Genomic DNA, 15544 nt, shown 5'->3' with positions numbered 1-15544 from the left:
TTTTTCACAGGACACAACTGCCTACAGAGGGACTGTTACTCGCAAAGTGGGACAGGTGGTGACTCTAGTCATTCTGCGAATATCCGGACAGTTAAGTGGTATGGCACGGACCTCTGTAATATGCTGTTGTGTTCTGGCGCAGCAGTAGCTCAGCATTAAAGACTGCAGTCGGAACATGCTGACATACAGTTGGGTTTCAGACTTCATACTCCAGACATTAATGCCAATGTGCAAACTGTTATTCTATCAAATTCTATGTTTCTAAGAGCTATCTTTACAGAGTGTCCCTGTTTTTGGACCTTTGTCTCACTTATATTCACGGCTCTGTCCAGATATCTTGCTCACACAGGTTGACAGGTATGGTCAGTCACGACTGCACACAGTCAGTGTCCCTCACACTTGATCAGGGTTGACCTGTTTACGTCAGTGTCTTCCTCACCCTCATGCCGTTTTCCACTTTGCAAATGTGTGCATTATATTCTCCCTCCTATTCGTGTCTGGACACGTGCGTCACGGGAAGGTATTTTATCCTGGGTGCAAGGGCGCCCGCAGGCAGGTGCAAGGGGGTGCACTTGCACCCCCTGGAATCGGCTGACTAGTTGATGCTATAATTTAAAAAAAAAAGTTTTTTTTGTTTTTTTTTTAGTGCGTTCTTCTTTAAGAAGAAGTCTGTGCTGACAATCCAGTCGCAGGCGTGCTGACATCATCGCTGTCGCTCATATTTACAAGTTTGCGAGCGGGAAATCACATGGATGGTTTCGCAAGCGGGAGGATTCGAGCGGGAACTGAAACGGATGGAAGATGGGACCTGAAGCGGATGGATTCGCAAGCGGGAGGAAACGGATGGAAGATGGGACACTTTCAAAGTGAGGTGTGTGTGTGTGTGTGTGTGTGTGTGTGTGTGTGTGTGTGTGTGTGTGTGTGTGTGTGTGTGTGTGTGTGTGTGTGTGTTTGTGTGTGTAAAATGCCCCAGGTGTTACATGGTGGTAGGTAGAGAATAAGGCTTGAACCCTATACCTTGGGCCCAAGTGGCAAGAGCCTGAATTCCCCACCCACCACCATTTGTAAAAATGTTGCAGGTTTTTTCCTCATAAAATCTGTGGTTTCTGTATGTGTCCTTGTTGCCTGACAGCTACATGTTCTCTGGTTTGATTCTTGGCTGTCTGGAGTGTTTCTCCCTGGGCCTCTGCTAAAAATTAGCTTTTTTTCCAAGTCAGACTTTCCTGGTTAACAAATGTTAAAAAAATGGACACTCATTTCAATATTCTTCAGAAAGTGCATGGTAACAAAAGTTTTATTTTAGCAATTTTCTTCTAAGTGTACAAGATGGATATTTGAAATGTATCCCTGTCTTTGGGACTGTATTCCCCCCATTATTGGCTTCATCCAGGTTTTGTGCTAAGGTTGAGAGCTATGGTAAGAACTGAATTCACTGAATATATTTGGGGGCTGTATTTACCCAATATTGGCTTTATTCAGGTATTTATTGGCTTCATCCAGGTTTTGTGCTAAGGTTGAGAGCTATGGTAAGAACTGAATTCACTGAATATGTTTGGGGGCTTTATTCCCCCATTACTGGCTTTGTCTGGGTGTTTTTTGCTAAGAGGTTGAGAGCTATGGTGAGAACTGAATTCACTGAATGTTTGGGGGTTGTATTCACCCATTATTGGCTTTGTTCAGGTATTTTGTGCCAAGAGGTTTGACAGCTGTGCTATGGTGAGAACTGAATTCACTAAACGATAGCCATTTAAGTTTCAGTCTTCCTCTTTCACAAAACAGCTGATTTGGCATAGTGGTATGTTGCTCTGACTGTTTTGCACAGGGTCCCCTGGGTTCAAGACGTGGCAGTGAAATGTATGGTGGTAACGCAGCATTTTATTCTAGCAACTTTCCTACATTATACAAGCAATGTTTAAAATGTGTCCCTGGTTTTTGGCCTTTTGTCCCCCCCCCCAATAAATTTTGGCTTTTTCCAGATTTCTTGTGCTGCAACGTTCAGAGATACAGCTGAGTGTCGAGTAGATTTTACAAGGAGCTGAGAGCTGCAGGTGAGCAAAAATTTAGTGCTGCTTATGTTTAGTCTGCTCACACTGTTAATAGCACAACAGGATAGTGTACTTGCTTTTGATGCTGAAGGCTGTAGGTTCTACTCCCACAGTAGGTAGATGCATTGCTGATACTGTACTGTGTTGTAAAGGGGGTGGATGCTGCAGTTCTTTTAGCAAAGATACCTAGTAACTATGAACCTGTTATCAGTTTGCTATCCATTCCCTATTGCGATATTACTAGCTTATCATTTTTTTATTGCATGCAACAAAGGCAATTTATTCTTCAAGGGTAACAGGCACTTTATTTGTAGATTAAACAATGACATATAAAGTGTTTGCTAGCAGCAACCTCTTTATTAGTTACAAATTTCTTTAATGTGGATTTTACTACTTCAGAGATTGTGCATATTTTTACTGATACTGGTGGACTATAGAAGGTTGAGTAGACTTTTTATGATGGAAATGTTCTGAATTGGGCAGTTTTGTCATTGGTGTATGCATTTTGTTTCATTGTTTACTGGAAAAATGTTCAAAACAAATTTAAAATGCCCTCTAACAACTGTACTGTATTGTACAAGGAATATAATGTAATACAGTCAGGAAGGTGTATCAAAGAGCATGTGTATGTTATGTTCGAGGGGCCTATGATTTTGAAGACAGCCCAGAGTTTATCTGCCACTGGAAAAATGTATTTTCTTTGAATGTGGGTTTCAATGCTGTTTCAATGCATGTGAGTTTCAAGGGCAGAGAAGTTTTAATGTTAGTCTATTTTCATTGTGAGACTGCATTGCTTTGTTTAACAGATATGTATTAGGGTTTGTGCTGTAAAATGCAAAATAAAACTTTCAAATGAAATCCTAAATTATCGCAGAAGTAAAGCAGTATGCACATTAATGTTTATGGTAAATGGGGCAAAATAACCAAGGAATGGGACATTGGAATGGCTGCAGGGGGGAGGCTCCATTTGACCATGATTTTGTGAGGGGGGTAGCAAACTCAGACAGCCCCGGTTGAACTATACCTCTCAGTTGTCCATATCTTTGCAGAATGAATAGATATTTGCTTCTTATTTTTGGTTTGTTCCTCATAAAATTTGTGGTTTTCTAGCAAATCATTTAGGAATTAAGTCACTAAATGACAGACATTGAGTTTCAGATGTCATAACCTTCAGAAAAATGCATGCTAAAGCAAGACTGTCTTAAGTTTATACAAGAGCAATTTTTAGTAGTGTTTGTATGTTCCCCCCAATATATTTGGGCCTTGTCCAGATTTCCTGCATTAAGAGGTTGAGAGGTACGTGCAAATCACTTTGTAGATTAGGAATATCCAAACCTCTCAATTGTACCCAATTTTGGCTCAAAATGTTGCTCTCCCCTAATAATCCCTCCTCCAAAATGGCAATTTTGGAAGAAAATGTGGAGGGTTTACAATTATATATAACTGTAATGATCAGAGTTATAGATTACTTTTATTTCAAAAATGCATGTAGATGCTCTTATTTTGTTAGCTGCTCAAGTTAACAATGTTAATATTAAAAAGGTGTCCCTTTTTTGACAGGTATTTTTGCATCACATTTTGGTCTGTTTTTCATAAAATTGTGGTTTTCTGGCACATTAGTGACAAGTCATTAAAGATTGAAGTTAGAATATAATGGCAGACATTTGAGTTTCAGATTTTATACCCTCAAGAAAATTCGTACTAATGCAAGATCTACTACTGTTCTATTATCTAAGTTAATAAGAGCAATATTTAAAAATTGGCCTTATTTTTGGGCCTGTGTCCCACTTCTAGTTCTATGTATGGCTTTGTCCAGATTTCTTGCTCTGAAGTTGAGAGATATGAGTGTCAGAGCCATCACTGTCAGCCAGAGACATTTCAAATTATGACATACTTATTGCACCCCACCCCCCATTGTAGTGGCTCTGGATGTGTCCAAGGAAGGCAAGGAGCAGTTATGCAGTGTAAGTGTGCAGAGTATTCCCCCATCCAAGGTAGATCACAAATACAACCGTGGCTTTTCATCTGTCCTTGATTTTGCAGAATGTTCTGGTTTTCTATCAGATTTTTATACTGTTGATTTATGCTTCTTATATTCAGGAACTGCATGCTGTCACAGTGCCCTGTTGCGCTGTTTAAGTAGCCATGGTTTAATGAACATCAGGTAAGCTTGTCGGAGATTGTAAGATGCAAGTAAGCTTTAGTAAGCATATTGTTAAAGAATTACCAGCATTGAAAGCCTTTTCGTTGTTGCCATGCAGAGAATATTTACATAACTAGATAATGTATAAGCCTTGGGTATTGAAATGCATATGACAGTATTTGTAATAAAAGGACAGGATTACAGTATTTTCAGAAGCTCATTACGTTTTATTGGAGACCAGTGTCTTATAGCAGTGTCTGTGTGTTAGTACACTTGTAGTTGGGTGGCTTTAATGGTATATGGTAAATAAGCATTGCTACCTTACATAAAAGTCAAGCCCTGCAACAACTAGGTAAGCTCCACACTGAAGTCAAAACACAATAGCTCTGGTGGGTAAATGTACTCTGTAGTAATCAAAAAAGGCAAATGTTTGAAATAGCTACAGCTTATGTGCAAATACAATAGGTAGTGATAAAACAATGCTCTGCTAAAAATGCTTTAATGCTCCACATTGCTGAGCTGCAGATCAGTTATCACTGGCTACCAGGATTTCACCCAGTTCAGATCAAGCACGGTGCCATTCAATGCAACCTTCACAGAACTAATTCATGTCTGACCAGAATTATTTGGTGTGTGTGTATAAGAGGGAGGTAGCATACCCCTCAGCTGTCCAGGTTTTTGCAGAATGTCCAGATTTTTGCCCCATATTCCTCCTAAAAAGGATTGAAGTTGCTAAATAATGAGACATTTCAGTTTTAGATGTCATATCATTTAAAAAAATGCATACTAACACAAATCCTGTTACTCTTGCAATTTTCTAAGTTTATGAGAGCCATATTTATAATCTGTCCCTATTTATTTTAGGCTTTGTCCAGATTTCTTGCACTAAGGTTGCGGCCTTGAGGGTTGTGGTATGTTTGTGAGAGAGAAAGCGAAATGCCCAAGTTAGAGTTAGCAGGTGGAATTAAGTGCATTTTCAAGGAACTGAGTTTTAAGGGAAGTGAAGTTTACTGCTGCTCATGCAAAGTCTATTTATAATGTGCAACTGTTTTGTTTAGCAAATGGTATCTCTATTGTGGTTTAAAGTTTTAAAGCTATGTTAGTAGCACCACAAGTAGAATACTTGCATCTTAATGGAGAGGCTTGAGGTTCTATTCCTACAGCATGTACATCTGTATGCTGCAGTCCTGAGGATGTCCTCCTTTGGATGAGATGCCTAATAACTATGAACCTGTTTTTCAGCTTGCCATCCATTTTCTATTGCAATATACCAGCTTACCATTTTTTAAATTTAACACAGGCAATTTATTCTTTGACGGAAGCAGGCACTGAATTTGTAGATGAAACACTGAAATATACAGTTTTCTAGCAACAACATCTTCATTAGTTTCAGATATCTTTAATGTGGAATTATTCAGATTACTTTTACTTCGGCAGAGACACTCAAACAAGTGTTGCTGTATAATACAAGGGATATAATTCAATTATATATTATATATTATAATTAATACAATCAGGTAAATCAAATCTTTTGCATGGCCCTAACAGTGTGCAAGGAGCCTATTGCTTGAAAACAGTTCAAAGGTAAATAACCTGCCACTGGCCAGATGCATTTTCTTTGAATGTGGGTTTCAATGCTGTTTCATTGAATGTGAGTTTCAAAAGTAGAGAAGCTTTAATGTCAAGTCTGTTTTCATTGTAAGACTATTGCTTTGTTTAGGTTTAGTAAATGTCTCAGTGTTTGGGCTATAATGTTTGAAATAAAAGTTGTAAATTAAATCCAACTGCCTGTAATCATTGTAGAACTAAAGCATAAAACAGTATGCACACAGAGATTTGAACAGTGTCTACGGCAAATGGGGAGAAATAGCCAAGTAATGGGACACTGGAATGGCTGCATGGGCGGGGCTTGGGATGGGTGGATGTGGGCGGGGAGAGCTATGTGGGTGGGGCTCTGGGTTTGCACCCCTCTGCAAAAAATCCTGCGGGCTCCCTTGACTGGGGGGTAGGTTATGCATACCCACTTAGGGCTGGACAGTGTCATGGACCTCCACTGCACGTTCTGACTTGTGTCCAGATATCTACTGGATTGGACATCATGTCATCATACTCATTCTACTATTTACACAAGTTGGTCATCCCATGAGGGGTATCCCAAAAATTGGACAAGACCAAAACAAGTTAGATACCGAAGATTTTTGTGGCTTCACGAAAACGTGCAGGGGGTTTTACCTGCAGGGGATACATGGTTTGCAATCCTGACACTGCCTAGGGTGACAATACCTACTACATATGCGTATGGGTCACTATGTGTAGCTGTTTCTGCAACAAACCAGTGGACCAAGTACGGCTGGATTTGGTGGACGTTCTGGTATGGTGGCAGGTTGTGTGTTGTGGAGGGTATGCTGGGTAGGCTATTATGCATCCAGGTGTGTTGCGTTTGTTATGGCCAGTTCCATCAGGGCCCATCTGTGGGTATGTGACGGTGCCGTATCTATATATTTGTCTCGCATATTTCCATATTCATATGTTTGTGGGATTGTGTTCTACACTATGGCCTCTCTGCTTGTCTTGCAGCTGTTTCTACATGAGGTTGTGTTTCTTTCCACTTCACCCGCTGCCCCCTCATACACCTCTGGTTCACCTTTTCTGCATACGACACAAGTATCGCCTTTGAGGAATTTACCATTAAACACCCACCCCTCACACGCAAATTCCTCACACCCCATAGAGCACTACTTTGGTTGTTGGCCCATGACACGGCCAGAGTTACACATTGACTATCCTACATGTGTCGGGTACCTTTATGGTTGTGTGGACTACCTTGCCATGTTTGCTTTCCACATGCTATGCCTCACGCACATAGGTACATGCCCTAACTTCACTTTCATTACTTGGTTGGTGTATCCGGGTACAACCCGTTCGACTGTGTCACATACACGTTCGGATTAAACAGCTGCCTTCTGGATTTTGCCAGCCTCTTCTACTCATTGGTAGGATGGCACCTTTTCCTATGTCCAAGCTATTCCTTACACATGTCCGACTGTTGTGGACAATGCCTCCCCACAGTCGACGGTTGTGTTTCCACCTTTTCAGTTGGCCACAGTGTGACATAGGGTTACCACCTGTCCCACTTTGCGAGGGACAGTCCCTCTTTGGGCAGTTGTGTCTTGACATGTAATTGTAAACATGTCAAATGTCCTGAGATTTTAGGACAAACTTATTTCTTATATTTTATGTGATAGTTGCATTAAAAGTTAATTCTGTATCTGAAATACCTGACTGTTATGAGAAACAGAATAAGCGACTAAAATGCTACAAGGATACGCTTTTCTGTAGGCAAAACAGTTATGTTCTCTCCATTGTACTGGCCGTGAGTATGTGTCGGCCTGTACAATCTGATGTCTGTACCAAACATGTCCCACTTTGGCCATTTGTAAAAGTGGCAACCCTACTGTGACAGTTGCGGTGAACACAGCATATTTTACTGGCCGCCACATACCCACGGTCAGTTCGGCAGATAGAACTTTCAATTCTTGCCTATATCTAAGCTTATTCTTGTAGCATGTCAGTATCTTATTCTGTTTGTTATGACATTTATGTAATATACGTCCAGTGAAATATGTTTAATGCAACTATTGCATGATGTCTACGGAAGAATTATGTCCTATATTCTCTGGACATTTGCCAGTTTTACATGTTTGTGTCAGGACACATCTGCCCACAGAGGGACTGTCGCTCACAAAGTGGGACAGGTGGTAATCTTGGTTGACGGTATGGATTATACTCTTCCTTTCGACCTACATGTGTCCGTATTGTTATGGCTGTTTATATGCTCCTTCTTTTCCGTTTACATGTGTATGCTATTTCCTATCACATTTGCTATGAGAAATACGGACATACCTTTTGTATGTGACTATTACATGGCTTGTGGGATATGATTCAGACATACGGTCGCTACATATATCTACATTTCTCCTCATGTATTTTGTTATGGACACATCTGCACAGCTATGTTCCCTCCCTCACATTATGGGTCGGCCGATGACCCTCTCCGTTGGACTGGACATACCTACTGGTGGCGCGCTAACATATGATATGTTTCACTTCCACATGGTATAGCTATCAACACTATGTTGGACTACAGGCACACGGTTTTCATGTCATTTGTTCATGGGTAGGGACCCGTTATTCCCTACCGTGCATTTGTGTTTGATTCTTCATTTTCTGTTCGCAGGGACTCTGCTTTGCATATGTTTCAGTCTCCACGGACACTGATAGGTATGATTACTATTGCTGGCGGAATATAATATTCAGCAGTTTAGGTTGCTCCTTGACAGCTGACATTGACACGCCTCCCTGCGCAACTTCGATACGCCCCTTGCACTCGCACATGTTTCCTATGCACGTGGCTGTGGCGGCTGCATGCCTTCATTAATATGCATATGGCGCGACTACTCCATATCTACGCTGCACGGCCGGAGCAAGCCTTATGCCGGACTTGCGCCGAGCTTCATGAATCCCAGGGAAAGTTTCTTTGAGAATGAATCTTTATGCCTTAAGTAGTTTCCTTTCTCTATCGTAACTGGGGAATTCAGTTTTCAGCATATCATTTTTTGCTCAAAAAAGAAATCAAAGGAGAGTGAATACTCTGCACCCTGTTTGTACACAAACAGCTTAAGTGTTACACTCAATGGGCTCGATATACCAGGTAAATTGATTAGCTTTTTGTTTCCTTTACATCAGGTAAGGACATTCATTCACTACACAAATACTGCTTTCCTAGCCAGGCAGTAGTATTACCATTTGAAGTGACAGATATTAAAAACTTAGATTTTTTTCACTAAATTTTAAAGGATTTGACAGTATTAACCCAAAACATAACAAGTAACAGCACAAAAAACAAAGAACTATATACATTGTGAATAATGCCCAATATTGATAACTAATACAAATAGTGACTACTAAGGTGAAGATAAAAAAGAATAAGAAGATATTCAACGAAAGCTGTCTAAAAATTGCTTCCAGTGGTAGGGGACAGCATGCAAGAGTTACCCACCTTTGAAAGACTACATAATGTATCCTAGATCCTCCTGAGAAGATTGTCTAAACAACCTTGAGGTAAGGACAATTTGCATTTCCAAAACTTAGCTTACATAAGTTTCCCGACACTAGTTAAAACCAAGGAAAATCTTATGTTGTGAATAAGTTAACTTATGACCACTTAAGACCAAAAATCCAGAATTACCAGTCTAATTGGGGGGGGGGGGGTAATGCTAAAGCGTCACTCAATTTGCCTATTAACAGTGACTAATGAGATCTAATAATATGGCAATCCCAAAACATATGAAGGTAATTTGCTGTCTCTTGATCACACCTCCAACACATCATCTTTTTTTAAAACCAGTATTAGTTGCTTGGAGGGTGAGGATCAGCATCAATGTCTGTATCTATTGAATTCAGCCTGATCTTAATGCCCATCATGACTTCCCTAGCATCTTCAGGTGTACATATACAGCAACTTTCTCCATGTTTGACTACCAGCAAAGTAGGGTACATGATGGAAGTCTTGTAGCTCAAACTGAAAGGACACTGAGAAAACTCAACTGTAAAGTATAGTGTGTGCCTACTCCAACATACATTTTTGTTGGAATGACTATACTGTACTAGCCAGTCACAAGCCCTATCTGAATGCATGGCCATTAAAACATGGTGTCATAATGTTCTAAGACTGTGCAGAAGACCCACTCTATGAATCCTTTCAATGGCACCATAGAGAAAAGAGATGCAGAAGGATTACCTTGTAAAGTAGATATTCCACAAAGGATCTTAAATCATGATCAGTAATGTGAAAAGGGGCCACTATAATTTGTACATTTGCCCTCCTTGTTATCTTTTCAGTGTTGTCCAGCATAGCATATTGCAAAACAAGCTCCCCTCCTGTCTTTTCCCTAGTCAGGGAAGGTGAAGAGAGTGTGGCATTGACTGATGTGATACTTGATTGGAGTGCCTCTACTTCATTCTCCAAATTCTTTATTGTAGCAGCCTGATGCAAGCGCATGATTTCTGTCTCTGAAATAAGGAGAGTTAGCCACTCAAACAGTAATGGGAGTTTGTTGTCAGTAGAAGCTGCCTGAAAACAAGCATGTAATTCTGACTCAGTCATCAAGTTTATTATCAGAACATACCTTAATGGACAATCAGCATTAATGAAACTAAACAAATGATTTTAATTACTTTTAGCCAGAATAACCAGCCACATTTCTCGGGCTACCCCCCCCCCCCCCCCAAAAAAAAAAAAACTTTGACTTTTTTGATCAGGCCTCACTAACAGTATGGAAGCTGTCAAGCTGTCTTAACTGCAATCTGGATGTTTTATTAATCTAGCAACATATGATATCTCTGAATGTACCACCTGGGCTTCTGTTCTTATGCTTGTGCAGCCTCAAAGCTTTATAAGCTATGTTGTCACATCTGAACTGTTACATAAGACAGGTTTGACTTCCTCTGCTCAGGGATAAATTGTTTTAATTCCTTCTTTCTTCCTTCTATATTTGGATGAGAAACACTACTTTGTACTTTACTCAAATGTTATGACTAACATATCAAACAACAGACATCCATTATAATGACAATAATGTTACTGTCTTAAGTATTCACCATGGATCCTAGAGTAATAGCTTGCTGATTCCTGAACAGCCTCCCACCTTCTCTCTACCTTTGTTTTGTATATATGCATATTTATGTCTGTGTATCAGTATATGTTTTTTGAAATGTATGGGTACATTTAACCTTATTGAAATGAAATTGTATTTTTTTTATAAAGTATTTGATGTAATAAGTCTTTATGAACTTCAAATAAATAGAAATAACTGAAATAATGTATCTGCTGTTGTAAATGGCTACATTTTCAGAACTGACTGGCTGGCCTGAAAAACAGCTTGTTACATGGGAGGGGCTAATTAACTGTAGATGACACCCAAGTGTAATGAATATAGCATTCATCAGCAGCCATCCTTTTTATTTGAAGGTCTTGAAGCACACAACAGTATGAATGTAAGCTCTTCAAAAAGTTACTTGTCACTTCTTATGTAACTGCAACAGGGAAGATTCTATTTCATCTCATACATGTTAATCATCAGCTGGCATTCTGAGTATAAAGGAATTGTTTAGAAGTACTTTTGTTTGACATCAAAAGCATTCTGCCATTTGTAACATACAGAAAGAAAGAAAAAAATGTAATAATATAATTATAATTTTAAAAGCTGTATTAATACACGACCTCCATTCACCCTTTTATAATTTCTTGCATAACTCTGCAGTTTGTTTATTGTTTGTGCCTTTGCAAAACATAGTTAAGTTAGTGGCTCTTTATTTTAGTGGACTCTTATGCTGTCGTTTTTTAATTGTTCTCTATTAAGGAAATTTAAAAATTAATTAAATAAAAAGTCCTGATAGAGTTTCAACATTTATTAGAAATCACACGTGTGGGAGACAGAACCAGTCAGTAATGTTTCCCCAAACAAACATATCCAGGCATTTTTATAAGAAAATACAAGTGAAAATAACAAATGTTATTTATCAGACCACTGCCAGTCATGCAATAAAAAGTTGTTCACTATTATCTGTGAATGTAGTTATTCATTAAAACAGTACTAAATATCTAAAATGAAATATGTCAATGTCCTAAAAATAGTTTAGTGAAAACATCCTTTTCCCAATTCACCGGTAGTAGTGTTACAATCAGACTGCAGATGAGAAACTAGAAGGAATGCAGTCTTAAGCAGCCTAGCTGATACATTTTAATCCATTCACATGTTCCAGCTATCAAGCAGTTTCAGCAAAATACATAAACATGCACAGACCATAATATGTATAAAAGAATCTGCTGACATGGTTAAAGGTTTGCACTGACCACATACTCTTTATTCTGATATGCTCACTTCATTCTCCACCAAGTGTTTCAACTTTTTTATCCTCAAACATTTCAGTAGACTGACAGTATGTGGGCACAACTTTATAGTAGTGTTCCTGGGATTTAACAGATAAGATTAAACAGTATCACATCCCAAAGACATGCTGTAGGTGGATTGGACACTTGAAATTGGCCCTAGGCGTACATGCGTGTGTGCCTTCTGTGGAAGGTTGGACGCCGGGCTGGCAACTCGACACCGTAAAACTTCACTGCCAATCATGAGCGGACAGGTGATCCGCTGTGGCGACCTCTAACCAGGAAAAGCCAGAAAAAGAAGAAGAATTTTCCTTCTGAACCAGAAATGTTTAAGTAAAATCATTTTATTTTAGAACCATTTGGGTTTACATGAGATTATTTTTTGCAGCTACATTTCCAGGGCTTGTCACTCCCCAGCAGTTAGGAAGTGGTGTGCTAATTGTTCATGGATGTGTTTTTAAGGAGTTACAGACTTTCATGGTAATAAAACAAGACAAATTTAAATCAGTCATTATATATGTATATTTTAGATGCAAGTGGAATTAAATATTTTTAAAAACAAGTAATTGTCTTTTTCATTCAGATCAATGAACTTGGAAATATTAAAGCAAAGAAACCTAAAGAATTGCCCATGTTTTATGAGGTAAGGCATTAAATATTTATTAAGAATATTAAGCATTGTACAAAGTAGAAAGTTAACATTGTTGTCAATGAAAGGAAATTAATACAACTGCACAATGTCAAGTAAAATGTACTTCTTAGAATTAATTGCCTCCCCAAAGTATCTCCTCTCCGCCATCCATTTCAATTTTCAAGACATCACTAAGTCTCACCTCTTGCAATCATGGCTCTGTCCGTGTATCACATAAAATCTTTTCTGTTCTCCTCCTACCTTGCTATACCTCATCTCCTCACTGCTTACCTCAGCTATTCTGTACTACTCAATTACTCCCTATCAGAAACTACTATCCTACAAACTATTTCTCACGCTATGACATATCTCCCAAATAGCATTATTTTCCAAATTCCATTCCTTCATTTTTATGCTTTGTACTACCAAAGGGAATTCAGAGTTTTGCTATCTATATACCAAGCTTGCTCAAATCAAACTAAGGTATGAAAAATCTCCTTGATTGTATATATGCCACTGTATAAAAATGTTCTGTCATTCATGGATTATGTGTTGTCATATAAAGACACGGAGCTCTGATTGTATATATGCCTCTGTACAGAATTTTTTTTGTCATTTGTTGTATTTGTACTGTTATGTTATGGAGCATTTCTCCCTGGGCCTCCGCTGTAAATGGACCTTGTTCCAGTCGGACTTTCCCGGTAAACAAATGTAAAGTAACTAAAAAATAAATAATAAATAAATTGTAACCTGAAAGAGTAATGAGGTCTTTATTTTGCATTCAGTATTGTTAAGCCCTGATCTGTTACTTCCTATGACATTAAACCTGTCCTCTAAATTCTCTTTTTCCCCCCAGTCATTCTTAGTCAGGGGGGTAAAATTGTTGCAGTGTTCTTCTTGGTTTTTCCAATTCGTAGTTAGCTGAGTTAATTGTTCCTCACTTTTATTTCACATTTATTGTTTAAGATATTTTGTCTCACACGCACACACACACACACACACACACACACACGTATAATTTCAATGGAATTTTGCATCTGATGCACATTATTTTGTATTTCCTTGTCTTAACAGTCATACATTAGCCCCTTTAAACAGGTATCAATTCTCCTTTCTCAGGCATGTCTCTGTGTAGCAGATCTTTGTTTCGTCTGCATAGGGACATTCCCATGCTTCTAGTCCCTCAGTGTAGACTGTACAGTGTGTTGTGCATGCCAGCATTGTTTCCCCTTTTAGGCTTGTCTTAGCTGTGAATTCCAACTTGGATATAATACAGCCTTCCTGAACAGTAGTCAGTGCTTGCTTTTCGTTGTGCTGTGTACAATGCAATACTGGTATAAAGCAGTACCTGGAGCACAATTATTACATATAACTACCAAGAGTGCTAAAGTACAAAATAATTCACTTTATAGTACCTCAAGGATTCTTTATTGTTTCAAGAAATCAGGTTGGTGCAATCAGTAAATACTAACAAATGAACTGTCAAATTTTGTTTTTACCATAGGTTTCTGCTCTTTATTTGCCATTCTACACAAAAATGTTTTTATCTTCTATACTGTATGACTGTTCTTAGCAAAGAAAAATAAGTGAGTCAGTTCATCATGGTACATATCCAAATACTGATGACATTTTGGACCAATAGCTCTTGTAAGAAAACTCTGCTATATTGTCACTGTACACTTTGCACTCTAAAAGATCATACAGTAAACACTACCATATTTTCCTACCACATAACATTGTGGATGGTAATTTTATATTTCTTATATTGAGTCTCTGTAATGTTGGTAGTCTTAATTGTAAATTTAAGTTTAATAAATAAAATTCTTAAATTTTGTTTTGTAAAGCTATCATAAACTCACTGTTGTTATTCCATAATGAATTATTTGCAAAAAATTGGAACTCTAGTGGTCTAGTGGTTAAGATTTGGTGCTGTCACCACCATGGCCCTGGTTTGATTCCCAGTCAAAGAATTTCAATGGATTTCTAGGGGTGGGGGCTGGTATAATGGTTAATGTGTTCACTTCAGAGGCACAAGGTATGCTGATGATTCTCACAATTTAAAGAGAAAGTGGCTATGCTTAAAGTGCCCCACAGTGGCAGCTACCCTAGTAATTACCTATAACCTATGAATGCACTCAGGCTTATATTTTCTTTAGCTGAAATTTTTTAGATCTTTTTGATTAACTGGATTTTTCACAAGATATTTTTCTGAATAATGAAATTTATAGTTGGATGTTCCTTTATTTACCATTTTTCTGAGAGGAATATCTATAGTTACTATTGATGATGGACCCCATATGGGCTCCCTGTAGTAGATCTTTAGGGTGATTTCACATTGCCAGAGAACAAATGGGTTCATGTACACTTGGAAGGCTTAATGGTTAGTGGGCAGAGGGGACTAAAAAGAAAATGATATTGGCAGTACTTCTTTTCCTCTAATGTTGTATGCATCAGTTCACAGTCTGATTACGTTCTGTTTATTTACTTATCAAGTGTCAGTCCCTGGGCTTCTGAAACATTTTTGACATTGCAAAAGCCACCTTTGTGCGAAGAACACCCACACTCAAGGAGAAAGTTAACACAGAGACACACTGAGCTTGGTTGTAGGTATCCAAGAAATCCCATGGCTTGCATAATTTGCAGTTGATGGTGTAATGAGATTGTAATGAACAGCAGTATTAAAATTAGGGTGACTCCAGATGCAAATGAGTGTAAACAATATGACAGAATGATTTAGAAATGTAAATATTTCATTTGAAGAGACACAGAGAGAA

The 15544-nt window shown here is 38.6% G+C and overlaps 1 protein-coding gene across 1 annotated transcript in view; it reads left to right on the top strand.

Annotated features, from left to right (window-relative positions):
- The window catches only part of SPAG17 (sperm associated antigen 17), a 3638922-nt gene that overhangs the window by 130395 nt on the left and 3492983 nt on the right, over positions 1–15544 (top strand). The window contains exon 3 of the mRNA XM_044071485.1: positions 12723–12782. Coding sequence (XP_043927420.1) covers positions 12723–12782 — 60 coding nt within the window. The remainder of the gene's footprint in view (positions 1–12722; positions 12783–15544) is intronic.

The sequence above is a fragment of the Protopterus annectens genome, chromosome 5.part0, assembly GCF_019279795.1.
Source record: "Protopterus annectens isolate FY-2018-M chromosome 5.part0, PAN1.0, whole genome shotgun sequence".
NCBI lineage: Eukaryota > Metazoa > Chordata > Ceratodontiformes > Protopteridae > Protopterus > Protopterus annectens.
Note: the sequence above shows the minus strand (reverse complement) of the source record. Positions and strands in the feature narration are given on the sequence as shown.